An 18,464-nucleotide genomic window follows, 5' to 3' on the forward strand; every position below is an offset into this window, starting at 1 on the left:
GGAAAAATAATGTTTCTTTTGCGTTACTTTTTAACTGTGTGGGACTGGCTTCTTTTCTGCTGTGATTCATTTCTTTGTTCTTTACGATTTGAAAGGTGTATTGTATCTGCTTCAACCAGCTACTTAAAAAAACAAAACAAAAAACTACTTTTGATCTTTTGGGGGAGGGGAAGAAAGGGCTAGCTTTTTCATTTTCCCGTCCTTTCTTGCTTGCGATGCTGCTTAAGACACTTAGCAGTAGGCAAGGGAAGAGAGGGGTGTGAGAGATGAAATGTGCATGTGACTTTCTGGTTTTATTTCAAAAGGAGTTGGATCATGTCTTTTTTCCCCTCTTTGGTAAGAGTTTTATTTGGGATAGGAACTGACTATCCCACAATTCTTGTCTGACTAATATTTAGAAAATAACCAGGCCAACTTTTATGTTTTACTTCTGAGTGAATATTGTATTTAAGAGTAATTGCTTGCTTGCTTGCTTTTTTCCTTTTCCCTTTTTTTTTTTTTTTTTAAGGTTTGCTAATCCTGTGTGGTAGGCAAGTGTCAGATATTACATGCTGTACTTGACAGCATTGTTGAGGAAAAGCAGAGAAAGACAGGGAAAGGGCCACAGCCTTTTCTTTCTCCCAATTCACTCTGATCATTGTGCTACTTAAAGAGAATGTGTGTGTGTGTGTATCTGTGTATCTGTAGACTGAAGGGTTAGTGCAGGATGTCATTTGGTGCCTGACAGTGGAGCAGTGCAGTTGACTCTTTGCTCTGCTATCCAATGACATCCAGTGGCTGAGAGTTTGAAGCTGATGGTTGGGTCTCCTTAGTGCTGCATGCACACCTGACAGGCAGCTGTTAAACTGAGCAAAGGCGAGCTTGGGGAGTCACAATCTATGCATAAATGATAGGGGTATCTCTGCTGAAGGTGCGAAAGAAGCTCTGACCCTCTCCCCTGAATCCCCCCTTCCCAAATGAAACGCACAGTGCAGCTAGCTTCTTAACTACACTACACTCCTGCTACTGGCTGCCAAGAGGCTCAAAAAATCCACCTTCACTTTTCAGTCAGAAGAGGCAGAAGTGGATGTGAGAGACAGACACACACAGAGACACAGAGAGCGAAAGAGGGCAAGAGACTTGACTTTAAGAGACTCCTGCACTGACAACTCCATGCAGTTCGGAACAAGAACGGCAGCGACCGACTCTGGTTTCATGGGGACATGGCAGAACACTGACACTAACCTCTTATTCAGAATGTCCCAACAGGTACGTTACTTTCGTTTATTTTAAAACATAGCATTTTTGTGCTCTTTTTTTCCCTCCTTTTTCTCTTTCTTTCCACGTTTCATTTTTGTTTCATTCATCACTACATAGTTAGCCTCTGAACTGTCATAACTATGTCATTGGAATGTGCATGGTTACTTCATTGCTTCCCTAAGGGCTCCTTTTTAAAAGAGGAAAAAATATTAAAGCTTTAAGTAAAAGCAAAGCATTTGTTTTAAAGTTTCCAAATAGAGCTTTGCTCATAGTAAGACTGTTTTTCTTTCTTTGTTTGCTTTTGTTTTGTTCCAGTCTTTTTCCCCTCGCTCTCCCCCGTCCCATAAATAAAAGTATCTGCTATCCCAGCAAAACTCTTTTCTCTCTTCCTGAGTGCATAAGCCCCCAAATCAAACTGATACTAAATTTAGGGGGCCCCTCAGAATGGCGTAATTGACTTCATGTGGCAGAACACAGTTTTATTCAGAGGGAAGGAGCGGCGAGCCGTCCTGCTGGAGCTGCTGCCAGCACGGAGCTGAGGGTCGTTAGAGGAGACAGTTTCAGTCCTCGGGTCCCTCTCCCGCTCCCCCTCCCCGCTCGCTCCCTCTCTCCCCCCCCTCTCTGCGGAGCTGTGCCTTGGCGTCCTCCCCAGAGCTGCTCCTTCACCGGGGGCCGCGTTTAAGGCAGCTTGGTATGCCGGTTCTGACGGGAAAGCGAAAATGTTACTGCAAGGCCAGTAATAACTGATAATTAATCACAGGAGCCAGTGTCTCTGTACCATGCGCTTGGTGATACGCACCCTGTGTGTTATAGCTAATCTTGCACAATTGCTTGGCTCTTCTGGATGAAGGAAGAGGGGGGGAAAGAAAAAAAAAGGGGGGGGGGAAGAGAGGGAGAAACTTTCGGCTTGGACGGGGCTCAAGCAGGGGAGGGAAGTTCAACCTGGAGGTTTTTAACAGGGTGACTCCCTACCAGGGGACGTTTTGCCTTTCTGAAAACTAGTTTCCATTTATGGTCTGACACTGACTGATACTAATTGAAATACTGTGTTAGCCAAAAGAGGAGTTAGTAAATGATTTGTGTATTAATCTTAGATTTTTATTTAATGTTGGACATAAGATGAATGAACTCATTTACCTGAGAGGCGTTGTCCTGTAAGAAAAGAGAGGGAAAGTAATTATGTTTTTTATAGTTTACAGTAACAAAGCATGCTTGAATACTGGCCATAATATGGTAATTTAATTTAAAAAAAAAAACAAAACTTTAAAGCCAAGAAAAACTCCAAAGCAGATAGTTAATAACCAATAGCGGTTGTCTATGGACAACAGTTTAAGCAGTATAGCTCAGGACAGAATGAAGGCATTTGAATAAGGAATATTGTGATATATCCTGTAGAGGGACCCTGATTACTGCTGATACAGTACACTGGTATAGAATATAATCAACATAAGGCAAATAAGCAACTCTGTTCAATTTCCCATTCTTGAAAGTAAAAAAGTTCATTTCCTGGTAGCGATGCACGTTTCAAAAACACTGCTTGGCACTAGGAAGTGTGAACTGCCACTGCACTGCTTACAAGCCTTATCAGCTGTATGCACGTCAGTGATACATAACTATTTGGTTATATTGGTATTGAGCAATAGCATAGAAAGCAGTTATTCAAATTACCTGCTGTATTCTTTTAGTAAGAAGTGAGATTAAATTTTTGGGGTGGAGAAAATGTTCTTTCCATTTCAGCCACAAAAGAGTTAACATAACTAGATCCAGATAACGATCAATTGATAAATGACGATTGAACCTCATAGATAGTATTAGATTGCCTCTTCAGTATTAGACCTTTTTCAACAGATTCAGCCTCTGTGGTCTCTGGAATACTAGAAAATGTTAAACACTGACAAAGAAAGGAAACAAAACTAAATACAAGAGCATCACAATGTGTAAGGGGGTCAAATAATTTGAGACCACTAGCTCATTAGACTAAGCCAAACATTTATGCACGTAAGCTAGGCTGTTGGGGTTTTGTTTTCTTTTTTAAATAGTATTTTAAATGTGCTAATTCTTGAGTATTAACTGGATTTTGTACATTATTGAACATGCATGGTCATGTTGTATTCTGTATAGAAGGAGAGAAGTAATGTACTAAATGACTAAATGTGTAGTAGATGCTGCATCACTGTGTATCCTTCCATTGGAATACACACACAGTAGCACTGCAAAGGTGGTAATTTTGAACAGATTTACTTCTTAAAAGTCTGTACTTAACACGTTCACATACTGTGTTAATCTCCTTGTCATATTTTGTTTGTTTGTTTATCATGTGCTAAACATACTCAGTCCAAATATGCTTTCATCATGCTTTTAAGAGGAGGGTAAGTTATTTTGCGAAGCACATTTCTCTCCTCTTTAAGGATAATATTTTGTCTTATATTTCTGATTTGTTAAGGCTGTTACAACTTGCTAGCTTGCACAGACTATAAGCACAGACTGTGTGCAAGTGCAGCTGCAAATTTGTGTCTAAGTGCCAATGTTTCTTTCTAAATCACTAAAATTTTGAATATTGTTTTGTTACCTATTTTCATCCATTTGTTAGTTAAGTATTTTCAATCCATCTTCTGGAAATGTAAGTATTTTTAAAATTTTTCCTATGCTTTAAGAAAAATTGTTTTCAGGAGTACAAATAACATGAAGTTATGAAATGTACATAACTTGCAAGCAAAGTTTGGCATGGTTTGAAAGAACTGTTTAATGAAACTTTTCCAGCTATACATAGTAATTCTAGAGACATTTCTTTTTTAAATTTCTAAGTATAATGCTGGCTTTCCACATGTTTTTTAGAAGCAAACTAATCCCAAGCCCCATCACTTTTCCTTGGAGTTGTAACTTAATCTCAAGCAGGTTTTTAGTACAAAGACTGAAGCATGGCAAGAAGAATGATTTAGAACAAAACAAAACCTTGCAATCCCTTCCTCCTCCTACCTCTCAACTCATACTGCACTGCTATTTGCATGCTGTAGGAATGAATAACTTTTCTTGCAATAAAAGGAAAACCTACTTCATTATGACAAAGAACTGTATGTGTCTTAGAAAAATTAGGATTGATTGTACAGATTTGGGCTATTAATAGCACGTATGATGGCATTTATTTTTGGATTATTTTCTTAGAGAATGGGAGCGCAAGAAAATGGCATCTCCACATTCCAGAGCAAATTTAGATTTTGGTGGGGTGAGAGGAGAAGAGGAATAGTCTCCTAAATTACCTGTGAGAAGTTTATGACATGGCCTCTTGACTGCATTGTTTTGCCTATGCACCTTTTGTCCATGTAAAAGTGTGTGATTCACTTGAAAGGGGTCATCCCATTCTGTATACAGAAGAATGTCTGATAACCTCAGAGGGCATAAATCTTAACTTTTAAAAAGGAGTGCTTCTTTGGGTCACTTTGATCAGTGACAGGTCGAGAATGAGCAGAAACCCTTGGCTTCTCTTCCATGCTCATCTGGTTAAGTCCAGGGCACCCACTGCCCATTCTAGTTCTGGCAAGGAGTTGTTAACAACAGAAAAGAAGGTCTGGATTTGATTGATTAAAAAAAGCAGGCTTTTGTGATTGTCTGCTTTCATAAATGTTTTGTGCATTTGTCAGAATAAGAAATGTCATTTTTCTTCATCCAGTTACCTTAAGGGCTGTAATGTTCTAAAATACTTTTAAGTCATTTCAGAAATGAGACCGTAAGAGAAATGGCTGTAACCCACAGTGACACAAAATGCCAGAGCCATGTACCTTTTTGTTAAGAAAGAAGCATGTTTAATCCGTTTCAGATAAAAAGGTAATAGCCTTTCCAGACGTTTTTTTCAATGTGAGAGTGAAAAAGCAGTATATCAGAATTATAAATGGATCTGTGCGTCATTATATAGTAATTTAGGATTCACTCAATGATGTAACAAAATTAACAACATAATTTCATTGTGTAACTGTATCTTATTAAAGAACAACTGTCTGACATTCTCTTACAGTTGCTTTATTTAACTTCATGCAAATATTATTAGTAGTGACATTTCTCTATTGTACATTAGATTCTCTCATTAGCATGATGTGTTAGTTATCACCAGAGAAATCACTTCTAGATAGGTGAGCGGGAAGCCAAGAAAACTAAAAATTAAATCAATGATGTATATTAATATAGACGCATCTGTTCACAAGAGATATGGTACAGTAAATTCAACTTTTTTTCCTTGCATAAATGCATGCTTATTCCAAGGAAAACTAAATAATACTTAAAATACGTGGGGTATGCATTAATACTGCTAGAAATATTAAACTGTATACAATGTGCACTGCCTGTTTTGAGCTGCACTTGTATTCTTCAATCTGATAGTTCCTAACATTGATGTAGACATAGGCACATAAACTGTTTATTGAACCAATACTTAAAAATAGGAGCGTAGTGTAATGTCTATTGGATTGAAGGTGAAAGCTTTTTAAATGCTCCTGGCTTGCTGGTCATAGAGGTTGTATGCAATTCTAACATTTATTAAGTATTTAACTGTTTTACTGTAGCATATAACTATTCTTTTAATATAGGTGTACATGCAAAAAGAGTTCAAACTTAATTCAACAACAGGCTATATAATTCCATACCTTCATTTATTATGAACATTTTGGGAGGAAGATTAACAATGGTAAAATGCATTTTGTAGTTTACGGTAGTTAACAATCACCTTTGTCAGTAAGTGTCAGCAAACATAATAATTTTATTTAATATATATATTTTTATCACACCATTTTAAAGATGAGCTGACCCCAGGTGTTTTTGTTGTTGTTGTTGTTGTTCATGAATAAGTTCATGTGCTAGTATGAATTCAGAAGCTTTATCAGATTACATTGTCTCATTTCAGACACTTGCTTTAATTTTGTTGGGTAGTTTGGTAAAGCATAGTTTAGACCTGTAATGGTTCCTGTCCCTTTAGCAAATTAAAAATATTTGCATCGAGAATTTTGTGCTGCTTCTGATGCGCCTCAGAATAGAGGCATTAGAAAATATTCTATGTGACAAAAGCACAGGATGTTTTGTATGGCATATAGCACCAGACATACAAATACGTACAGGATAGATACATGGCTATGTGCATGATACATGATTAAAAATAAAAAAAACCCTCTCAATAGCTTCTCTTACTGTGTTCAGTATTTGCAGGAGAGCTAAAACATAGCAAAATGTTTCCCGTTCCTCGCTATACAATATTAATCTCGCGCATATATACACACAATGTTTGAACATATTTGTGCCATTGTATATTTTAGTTGATGATGTGCTAAGAACACTGTCAGATCTTTGCTTAACTTTGAGATATTTATGCACAAAACTGTAAAATATGCATGAAGCATTGAAACATATATTAAAGCACATGCTCAAATATATTGTGCAATAAGCACTAGTGTTTAACATTTAAAAATGTATAATTTTTTTCTATTTTCTATTTTTCTACTTTGTATTTTAGTAGTTACTTATTCATGTATAGTTTTATGGGGATTTGATTAATGTAGTGACAGAACAGATTTGGTATATAACAGCAGCAGAGTCGCCTGCTCTTATGTCAGTGTTAAGAGCCAAGGCAAATCTTCCCTAACTAATTAGATGCTGAGTAAGGCATCTTAGTGAAGTTGGGGCAAAAGTGAATGGGTCACAGCTGAGGCAAGATTGCAGGGACTGTAGTGATAGTGAAAGCATTCGCATTTGCCAGGTCGTTGTGACACTGTGCTGATTGCAAAGGAACACTCTGTTCACTGAACTGCCGTCATAAAGTACGATCAGAAACAAAAGCTTTAAAGAGCTTTTACTTTTTTTTCTAGAAATGCTCAAAACATATGCTGTGTATAGCTGTCTTTGCTCAGTTATTTTTCTCAAACAATAGTGCATGTGCTTTTGTAAAAGGATTTGCCTTGTAAACTAATGGTTCTTCACAGTTTAGAAGAATTTCCAAACTTGGGGCTCCTAGTATACCCAGGAGGTGATGAATCATACTGGCTCAGGAAAGAGAAGGCTGAAACAGAGAAGAGGGAGAAAGGGAGAATTCCATTGTTGCTGTCTCTTAATCTTTTAGTTCAGGAAGAGAATCACTAATGCAGCTTTTTACTATAATTAAGAGAGCATAATGACAAAATTTCAGCATCTAGATAAACTGTAATTAAAGGGATTTTATTTTTTGCCCAGCCTTCTTATAGAAAGGGGTAAACTTAAACAGCAGGTTTATTAAATGAAAGTCTGTGTATTTATATACAGTTTTTCAATGAGGCAAAATGCATTCTGTAGTTTAACATCAGTCTGTGTAACAAATGTCCAAAATAAGAGACTGTACATCAGCCTATGGACAGGCATCTGTTGCTTTGTTACTGCTTGCCCCACTCATTATAGTAATGCCCTAATGCCTTCTTTCCCTTACTGCAATACTTGGCAACTGTTTTCTAAATGATTTTCCTTCACTGACAAAGAAAATAGTGCCACTTGTATGGCTGTGTCACACAGCATTTTGTCATAGAGAGGCCGTGTCTTTTGGGGGGCGGGAGGGTGAGCATCTCAGAATTGCTTTGATCAGTGTGAACTTGCCAACAACATACCATTGATGCTATTCTGACTCTCTCGGGAAGCCATTGCATCCCCATCCTCTACTGATGATGCGTATCTGTGGACTTGTGCAAAGGAAAGAAGAGAGTGTCATCTGCCACTTACAGAGCATGGGAGTTCAGAAGAGGAAATGACACGATTACGATCCTGCCATTCCCTCCCATGCACAACACAGAAGTCAGCAAGCTTTTCTTATAAAGTGAATAATAAGTGATACTGTAAGAAGCTTTATGGAAAGTGAGAAAATTTACACTGGGGCTGTCATTAAAGCTGAAATGTACTGTCACTGGCAGGTAAACTTACTGTGATACTTGAGATGATGTTTATTTGGAAATGGACCACAACACAAACACATCAGTAGAGATCGGTGCTGCAGTCTGCCTACCTGTGCATTTTGGAATATGCCCCTTCTAGAAGAAATTGAGTGGCGTGGTAAATGTCTCTGTTTTTTTGTGATAACTACTGTGACTAATGTTGAAAAAAGCTTTGATTCTTTTTCTTTTTCTCACTAATTTTTAACAACTTGGGGAACAGTGAGACACACCTGAGGAACACAATTTGTCTATTTGTGGTGCTTCTTTTTAAACTTTATTTAACCAGAATTCCAGGGAAGGAGATAGATTACCCAGTTCTCTGCCTGTGTATTTTTTCCATGTGTCCCATAGAGTATTTCTTAAAGATCGGTAACTTTAAAATGCAATACTTCTGCCTTTGAGCAGTTTGAATGAAAATATCATACAGTGTAGTTCTTTTCATAGGAACAATTCAACATTTGGTGTGTACCAGTGAGAGGAAAATAGAATATAAAGGATCATATCCTCACCATGATCTGAGCATGTGTTTTCCATTCATGTCATTGGAGGCCCTGTCATGCATCAAGGACAGCATATAGTTTAGGCACAGAATTACAGATAGCAGTGTATTAGCCTTCAGAGTGAGCTGTAACTGGGAGCTCAATTCTGTAAGCCTTCTGTATGTGTGTAACTTTTATGAAGCTAAATGTGCAGGTATTTTGCAAGACAAGATTCTACAGTGGCAAAGAAGTTGCTCTTGTGTATTTTAGTCTTTTCTATTATTTAGACGCTAAGGAGATGAACATCATTTAAAAAAAAAAAAAAAAAAAGGTTAGGCATTGCACTTTCTTAAAGAAATGTAAACCTGGCTTCCTGTTTTGTCACAATCCAGAAATTAAACCAGGTTCTCTGTTAAAGTCTCTGGTCAAGTCTGAGCTTTTAGACATTATGGGCCTGTGTATGATTTTATGTGTAAGTAAGTTACTGAAAGCTCAGTTTTTTGTGGGTTACCCTGGAAGCCAGTGCAAAATTATGGTTGCTTCCAGTTTGCCTCTGAAGGTTTGAATTTTTTGAACTAGAAATCTCAAAATGAAATTTGGGCAGTGTAATTCAACATGAAACTAAATTGGAAGAGAAGTGTTTACAAGACTCCTTGCTAACTGGAACTGCCAACTTTTCCGTAGGAAAAGTAGCAACACAGTAGGAAAAAGATAATTTAATCAATAAAGTAGCATTTTGAAAGGAATTATTCTAGTTCACATAAAAATTTGACTTCCCAAAGTGTTCTATCTTTTTTGTTTTCTCATTAATAAAAAAAAACCCAACAAACCCAAACCAACCTGAAGATGTTATTGTCAGATCTTTTTATGCAGATTGATTCCTTTTAGCATATTCATTGCCCTTTGCCTGCACAGAATACAAGACCTTGTGTACTGTACTGCAGTTTTATTGCTGCTTTCAGAGGGATGTCTTGTGAGATGTTACAGCTCCTGCGGAAGTACAACGGCAAAATGTCATTTTATGATAGATCATTATTGATATCCTTTATTTATTTATGCCTTTCCTCGTTTTTCTTTCCCTACAGTTTTTTTTTTTTTTCTCTGTATATATGTCTGAACATGTATTAAAAGAAAAACTCTTCTTGGTAGTAATTGAATAATTAAAACAGTCTTGATTATAAGGGACTACAGGAATAGATGAGGGGCGGAAAGGAGGAACATCCCTTCCAAGGATGGCTGAATGTAGGTGCTGAGTTCAGTGTTTTGTATTTCAGTGCGTCTGTATGCAAGAGCATGATAAAAATGTGTGATGCCCTGGCTTATCACATGGAAGGTGCTGAAAAGCATCTCAGTTTGATCTCTGCTTTGTACAATTCCTTAACCAAGGCATTGCTAATATTTAAAAAGGAGCCCTCAGTATATTTGTACTCCTATATCTCAAATATGAGCTTTGTGTTTATTTGACAAAATAAATATCAAGAAAAATGGGAAAATTAAACTCACGGAATGCTCGAACACTTTTTTTTCTACACAGACTTAGTAGACAAAAAATAATCAGCTTGGACATCAGTGAGTTATTTAAAAACAATTAATACCACAGACCTGTATCACTGTGTCCAGACTTAGTTCTTCATTAAAAATGTGCCAAGTATTTTTTTTTTTTCCTAGCAGGAATTCTTTAAAACTTAAATTTATGGCAATCTGTAAAATGGAGTTCATTATAGGAAAACAGTCTCCTCTGAAGTGACCACAACTGTATTTCTCAGTAGTGGACATTGGGGTTTTCACATTTCCTACCATAACTTTTAGTGGCTGTTTTTTCCCTGAACAGTTTACTTTTTAAAATACATAAATTTGATAAGAACATCTGAAATAGATGTCTTGGGGAGGAGGGAGGTACAAACTAATGAAGAGTGTGCAAGGAAAAAAATAATTACTTCCAGCTGGCTTCATATAATACATCTACTATTAAAATGAGAAGCTCCATTAGGAAGGTTTTAATTATATATTTTCTTACATTTCTAAATAAACACCGTAGTCTTTAGAAAAATAACACTTAAATGAGTTAAGCGTGACAGCCCTCGCTCTAGCCAGGGAAAAATATAAAGAAGTACCAACTCATCTACCCTGCCTTAATGCCCCACAGCAGTTGACATTGCTGGAATGCCTCCTGCAGCTGGTGGCATATGACTGTCATTTGCAGGCAGGATACACGGAGAGTTTACACAATGGAGGCATTCATGAAAGTGTTCCTCATCTGGGACTCCTGCAAGCTCTCATTTTATTGACCCTGTCAGAATTTAACTGGTAGGCTGTCAAATTATGTGTTGCTTTATCTAATATTAGTTTTTCTTTTAAATTAGAATGCACAGAAGAAGGGGTTGTGGAAAGCAGGTATGAAAAGGAAAAACAACTTCTGGCTTACTGTTTCTAAATCAGGAAAAACGTAACAGCTGTATAAGAACTTTATGATTTGTGCTACAAATTATAAGGATTCTATTTTTGGTTCAAGATTAAATATAATGTAATTTATTTATGGAGTTTTATCAGGGTTTGGGGTGGGGTTTTTTAGCATTCAAAACCTTAAACAAAAATCTGTTTTCTAAATTACCATGTCCCTCAAGTATAACTCAAACATCGGTGTACAAACAGTTTTATGAAACAGCTCACTCTTTAACTGCTGGTGTCCTTAAAGATAGCAGGAAAAGTGCTCTCTATACAAGCTTCCCCCAAAATAGATTTATTCATATGCTTTGCTGCATCTTTATGCAGAATGCCATGAAGAAATGCCTGATACTTAACGGTTTTTGTAATGTTCTGCAAACAATGTAATAATCTGAGAGGTGATTGATGATTATAAATACGTTCTTTATATCACAGATTGGCTGCTTATTAATTCAATGGTGTTGAGGCATGACCTCTCCAAAGCCATAATTTGCATAAAAAAATAAAATGTATGCACAGCTTCATTGATATCTGGGAGAGAACTGGTTACAGCAGCAGACAGCACACCAAAACAGTGGCTTCATGCAGATGGAGCATACTGCAAGAAAAGTACCTTACGCAGTGAGTTACTCATTTTAATAGATCCTCCTATCCACCAGTCCATTGTTAATGCAATGCTAAAGTTCAGTTCAGGGCGGGTGGGAAGAGAGAGAGGGAATGAGAAAGAATGATCAGATTGTTAAAGGAAAATAAATTTTATCCTGGAGGCTATCAATCACTTCATTTCTGCTAGGAAAAAAACCTGAGCTCACCATATATGTTTTTGTTCATGTATAGAAATAAGGTACGGCATCTGTCTGTCTGACATGGGATCTCATTATCATAGATTTTACTTAGTACATTTTCTTATCATTGTTCTACTTTTAAAAAAATGTTGGATTTCTACTAGAATAGTGATAGCTGAATAGTAAACACTGTTTTACATTAAGAAATGTATATGGCTGACTGTTTGTCTTGTGCCATGTGTAATTTCCAGTTTCTTCCCACTTTGCTTCTCTCTTTCCTAGAATACAAAATCATTTTAAACAAAAAAGACAAAGTAATCTAAATAGAATATTATTACACTATTTTGCAAGACCTCCTGAAATATTGCTCTGGAATCTACTGAGATGTTGATTTTTCTCTGCAGGGAAAAATGAGGAAGACAACTGAAACATTTTAATTCACTTGAAAGTGTGTATTTTTTTTTACCTTTTGATAGAGCATTCTGAAGACACTGTCTTCCTTTAAATATTAAAAAAAAAAATTGGTTGCATAAGCTGTAATATTAAATTAGTATTTAGCAATTCAAAGATAAGTTATTACGAGAACTTGACAAATGTAGAATCTCCCTCATGATAAGTGAATTTTCATTCCAAGGAAAATGCTACCCCTGCAGTTTTGGCATAGCACTTACTGTAAATGGCATTTTTTGTTTTCTTTTCCTTAAAAATTGAGGAAAAATTGAAGTAGATACATACTGTTGTATTTTCTTGTTAATGAGGGTAGTTTCATTAGTGGCTTCTCAATCTGATTGTCTAAGGAGAGAAGTAAAAGCCAGGTTTCAGAACACAACCAAAAACATGGAAAAATGTTCAGACAACAGTAAAAACAGTTAGTGAATTTTCCTACATCATCAGACTTACCTGACAATTTATTTAGAAGAATATCTATTTTTTTTTTCGTTGTGAAAGCTTGGTTGAGGTAGTCAGCCTGTCAGTACATGATTACAGGTCAAAACCAAGGTATCTCAGACTCTTCTGCTGAAAAGGTTTCTGTGGAAAAAGAATACTTTACAACACCAGAAAATTTTTATTTTAAGTGTGTAGTCCTGGTCTCACTGGAATCAATACAAATATAGTCTATAATCACAGAACTGGTCTGGGGGCTTTTCCTACAGTCTTTCCTCAGGAAGAGGTAATTTGTGTTTTGCTTGTTCCGTGATGGAGCACATCTAAAATACATATTAAGTGAAGAAATAATTGTAGAAGTAATGCTCTAATTCCTTCCCCAAATTTTAGAGCATTGTATACTAGTTTCAAATTATGCAGTATTTGTAGAAGTATGACCATTAAAATCTAGGTTCTTCAAAATTTTAATTACACATTTAAGAAAGACTGTGTGGTATATGCTAGCTGTTGAAACAAAATAATCCTCTGATAACTCAGTGCTGGGCGTATTTTTACTTTAAAATACAATTTTATCCTTGCATAAAAATGTATGTTTCATTAATCTATATCTTCATTATGGAAATCTTTCAGAAGGCAGTGGAGGAAATTATTTAACTCATAGCATAGTCAGCAATGATCTTTAAAAGTAAAACAACATCACAAATCCCCAAAACAAAACTAATCCCACTTAAACATCTTTAGTTGGTATTTATGTATCTTTTGCATGAAAGTTGCTTAGACATGAAATGATGTCTTTGTCCACATTCTTATTTTGCTTTTCGCTAATGTTGGGAAGCTAAAAGTCAGGTCTGAAACTGTCAAAGCAATTCAATGTATATGCAGTTTTATAATTATAAAGTTGAAATTTGGTTTTCTCCAAATAGACCTATATAAATCATGTTTTCTATGATTTTTCAATTTGCATTTTTAAAAGCCTTTTTCAATGATACCAAATTGAAATAGAACTTTTCTAACATGTAAAGTACATGAAGTACTTAAATATGTAAAATGCATAAAGTAAAGCTATAGACATGAGACTGATTTTAAATGACTGGGGTTTTTTTCTGAACCTATCCCTTCTATACCACATCCCCATCCCTTCCAGAATTCAGCAGTGGTCAGGTGTGGCATTTTGATTCTATCCATTGACTTGCATATGCATGTTTATGCACCCACAAACTGTAAAAAGAAAACTGACTAAATGTGGCTTCAGGGAAAAGAAAGGAGTGGTGGGCGCAGATACCAGCTGGAGCTTGATGCATGTGTTCTCTTCTGTGGCACCGTTTTGTTGTTGATGTGGGAATGTAGCTAAACAGTGGCTACAGATGCTCCACTAAATAAGGATCCACATAAATTCCAGCTGTGAACTTGTGATTCATCCTTCCCTGCACAAAAGATATGTTTCCATATGTCCCATTATGTTCCATATTTGATTTTTATCACACACTGTGTGCCAGTCTGAATCTCGTCTACATGCTTTTTATGAATCCTGTAATCCTTTCTCTTCCTCCTTTGAATTAAAGTCATAATGCACCCCAGCCTCCATGCAAAAACTCCACATTACAATAATACAGCATCCTTGTAAATAATTTTTTAATGAATCAAGTACATGAATAATGTATCTATGCAACCACCGTAATACGGAGTCTGGACATATCTATAGAAAATCATAGTAGTCCATTTGAAAAGTATTTCCCTTGAAGCTAACTCTGCAGTCCTTAAAATGATCTGAGTTCCAAATAATTTCATCTTTAAAAATACCTGTATCTTACTTTACCTACTCTAAATGGATTTTTGCAATATTATCTGTAATCATTTCAGGTATCATCTAGTGTACATAGCTTCTCTTTATATTTTTAAGTATGTAAGTGATTGATAAGGACTCTCATTTTGAATTATGAATAATATCCATTGTTAAACCGTTTATGCTTTCTGAGGCTCACTGTAAAAAACTGCAAAACTGTCACTGGTTCCATGGTACCAAATAAAATATGTTCTTTTTTTTTAATACATATATTGCTCTTATCCATTATGTTCTCTAGGTTGGAATTCAGGATATTTTTTCTTCTACTACCATAATGTAGACACGGACATTGCCATCTAGAAATGTAGGCATCCCTGGCCCCAAGAGCATACAAAACCCCATAGTTTAAAATATAAAAAAAAAAAAAAAGTAAAGATTTAAAAAATGCTAGCTGAATTGCAGTGTAGGCTTTTGAGTCAGCTTATTGTAATACAGTTAAGAGAAACATGGTCCCTGCTTCCTAATTGGGGTGAAATATGGCTGCTGGTCAGCTCTGTAAGAAACATAGTGCTGCTAGAGCTTTGCAGTAAGTTTTACATATGATAGTCATTGACCATCATAAAACTACTCAGAACATGAGGCAGAAGTCAGCATTGTCGTGTTAGACAGCTGTATTCTAGAAAGTATCTGTCTTTGTGAAGGTGAAACCTCAGATGTTGCTGTAATTATTAAACTTATGATTAAAGTACTAAATTTTGTCATTTGTTTTTGCAAGTTGTTGAAGCCAATGCTTCTAGCTCCAGCACAAATTTTAAATGGCTTATCAGGAACTGGATGAAATGCTTGCAGTCTTCAGAAGTGAAGTTATTGTGCAGATGGTGCAGCAGTGCTGTAATTTCCATTCTAGTCAATTACAGTATACTCACCTACATAGGTCGTTGTAATTTTGTTGACTGAAGAAGAGTGCTTTGAGAATACAATTTTCTGAAACAAAGTGTGACAAAGCAAATACTGATATCTGCTATAAAGAGGCATTATTTAGCCGTGTGTGGAATTTGACATCCAGTGCTTTTTTTGTCTATTGTGTTGCAAGGAAAACTGTCTGTTCATAATTGAAGTTCTCCAGGCAAGTCAGATATCAACAGTATACCAACATTTTTCAACAGAAAGGATAGTTAATTAGTTTGTATTTTAAACTGAAGGTCACTATGTTATAGATTTCTGTGGGAACAAAAAGAGAGCATCTAGTTAAAAACGACGAGTAAGTGGGGCCTGTTCTCAGCAGTGTCAGAGGTACCATTAAGTTGAACCACTGGTCACTGTCAAATTCCAATCAAAATGCAGATAAGTTTAGCATAAACATAGTAAGGTGTTGGTGTGTTTCCAGAACTGTAAAGAAGACTTTAACTGGAGAAGAGGCTGGAGATTAACAGTTTGTTTTACAGCTAGGTTAGGTATTTCAAATCAAGTGTCTGGTGCTGCTTGTAACGAAGCATCTGCAAAGTGTGTCAGTGTGACGTTGGTATTCTGTGTTCAAGAAGTTCAGTGTCAACACAGCTGTGACTTACCACTTTCAGCAACCTCTGAACTGGGAATTAGATAAAATACCTTTAATTTGGGCATGAGATTGGGGGAAGAGTACTGGGATGGGAGTATAATTTCAGATGCTATTAATTTCACAAAATAACATTTGTGTGCTTTGTCTTGCCAGATAAGTCTACAATGCTTTTCCTCATTTCACGTGCCAAGCTGTTTTTATATTATCATTTCCTTCTCTGCTGTGTTTATCTTTTCTGAAAATGGTGAATGTAAGCTATTACAGACTGGGTGGGTGGCACACATTTGCACAGTAACTTTTAAAACACAGAGCAAGCATTTTATTTGGGTTTTGAAAACCACTGAGAGAACTTAATGCAGCTGCTCTCATGGCATCAAAGTGAAGCATGTGAAAATCTCACTTTCTATTCTAAATAACCTTAGGGCTGTTGAGTCAGATATTTCCGGGTTGACGTGTTTTGCACAGGAGTGACAGTGGCATTGAGTATATATAGTAAATCTTAATGTTCCACTGAATCTCTTCACTCTTTTATGAGCTTTGCAGGGTACTCATCCTTTAACAAAATGTCAAGTTAAAACATGTCACTTTGCCATAGTTGAAATTACTTACTTGTTTTTAATCAAAAAGCAACTCTTAATGGGCTGTTTTACTGTAGGCAGTAAGGAAAGGAGCTTTCCAGTTTAGCAGCAAGTAGTTCTTCTGACCCATTATTTGCTGTCATTTCTACTCTCATCCAGCAATGTGAAGGGGGTTGCATGATTAAAATCTGAGGATGCTGAATCAGGATGCTGGTGCTGCATATCCTACGCCAAGTAGAACTAATATTTTTAGGGAAAGCTAAGCCTTTTTTAATGCATGTCTTTCATTTCCATTAGGCAGTAGTCCTGTGTTTTCTAGGAACTTTACTGTATCTATGATCTCTGTCAGCGGCAGAGGTGGTCTTGCTGATAGTAAAGGTGATTTGTGGTACAGTGCTGCTTTGATTTTAGTTTTCCAAAACTCAAGATGAATTTAAGATGAGAGGTGCCATATATTCAACATAATCCTTGGATCCTATCCTGTGAAGTAGGTTTTCATAACTGGCGGCACTCAGAAGCCGAAGCTGTACAAGTTCAGTGAATTCAGTTCATATTCTTTTTAAGAATGAAATGGCTCTTCAGTTTCTAGGCCAGTTAATAATCCTTGTCTTAACTATGCTGTACATATCACAGATGGTGCTTGACGGACTAGTCGGTGTCTCAAAGGTCACCACAACACTATTAGCTAGATCACTGTGCCCTTTGTTTCTTGAGGATGCTTCTGCTACAGTACTTGTTACTTGAAAAAAATTATAGGACTAAAGTTTGGGGTTTGTTTTAAAAGAAAACCTTACCCACTTCTCACCAACAAGTGCTTCGAATGTGAAGTTGTTTCTTGTTAGCGAAGTGCTCTGGAGTTAGCATTCTGCTGATACAGGTATGACCGGTGGTCTCATTCAGTTCAGAGGGTGTTTTTTTGTGTGAAGGTGTAACAGTGAGAATGACTGATATTTTAATTTTTCATCATAGTTGCCTTTTGGGGCTTTTATTATGTTTTAAGGGCTTATTTCAGCACCTGAGAAAGAGGAACATTTAAAGTCGTCTAGAAATTCTTGTGGCCAAAGCCGTATGTGTTCCTTCTGTGTAGCTTGAAAACACTGAAATAACTAAAGAATGTTTTAAAAGCAAATAGGAAAATGCAATTCTTTAAACTCTGTTGTTGCTTTATTGAAATATTTACAGCCATAGCCACAGCCACAAAAAGCGGCACACCTTTGTCATAGCTGCAGAAACATACAGTGAAAAATCTCCTTTCTGTTTGGGGTAATGCACGTTTATCAATCTATTTTACAGCAAAAATGTTGTCATTCTTTTGTCTTGTAACTAACAGTCCACACTTGTTTGTTGTATTACTAAAGTAATGTAACTTCAAAAGGCCAGGCTCAGATTTGGAGAGATAACTTGCAAATTGCAAAGCTATTTGTTTTTTATCTGAGACAAGGACTCTTCCTGAGGCAAGTTCAGCTACACTGTTAAAATAACTCTTACAATTTTTTGCTTAAATTGATTGTGCAATGCCCGACTTTTTTTAGAAGTTCATTCACAATACATGACATACATGTTGCTTTTTCTGTTACATATAAGAAGTGAAACCATATGATCACATAGGGCTGTCTACTGGAAATTCTTTTGTAGTCATTTGTGCATTTTCAATAATAAATGTTCAGGTATGTATATACTTCATTCTTTTTTTGTGGGCAATTTAATTTAACTATTTTGAATATCCTGCTTCTTTAGTCTCCATTCTTCCTGATTTATTATCTTTGATACCAGCTGAAAC

General features: G+C 36.3%; 1 protein-coding gene across 1 annotated transcript in view; it reads left to right on the forward strand.

Moving 5' to 3' along the window:
- BNC2 (basonuclin 2) overlaps positions 1-18,464 on the forward strand; it is a 175,640-nt gene that overhangs the window by 39,800 nt on the left and 117,376 nt on the right. Inside the window, exon 2 of the mRNA XM_030005318.1 lies at positions 1,048-1,248. Coding sequence (XP_029861178.1) covers positions 1,153-1,248 — 96 coding nt within the window. The 5' untranslated portion in view covers positions 1,048-1,152. The remainder of the gene's footprint in view (positions 1-1,047; positions 1,249-18,464) is intronic.

Source organism: Aquila chrysaetos, chromosome Z (genome assembly GCF_900496995.4).
Source record: "Aquila chrysaetos chrysaetos chromosome Z, bAquChr1.4, whole genome shotgun sequence".
NCBI lineage: Eukaryota > Metazoa > Chordata > Aves > Accipitriformes > Accipitridae > Aquila > Aquila chrysaetos.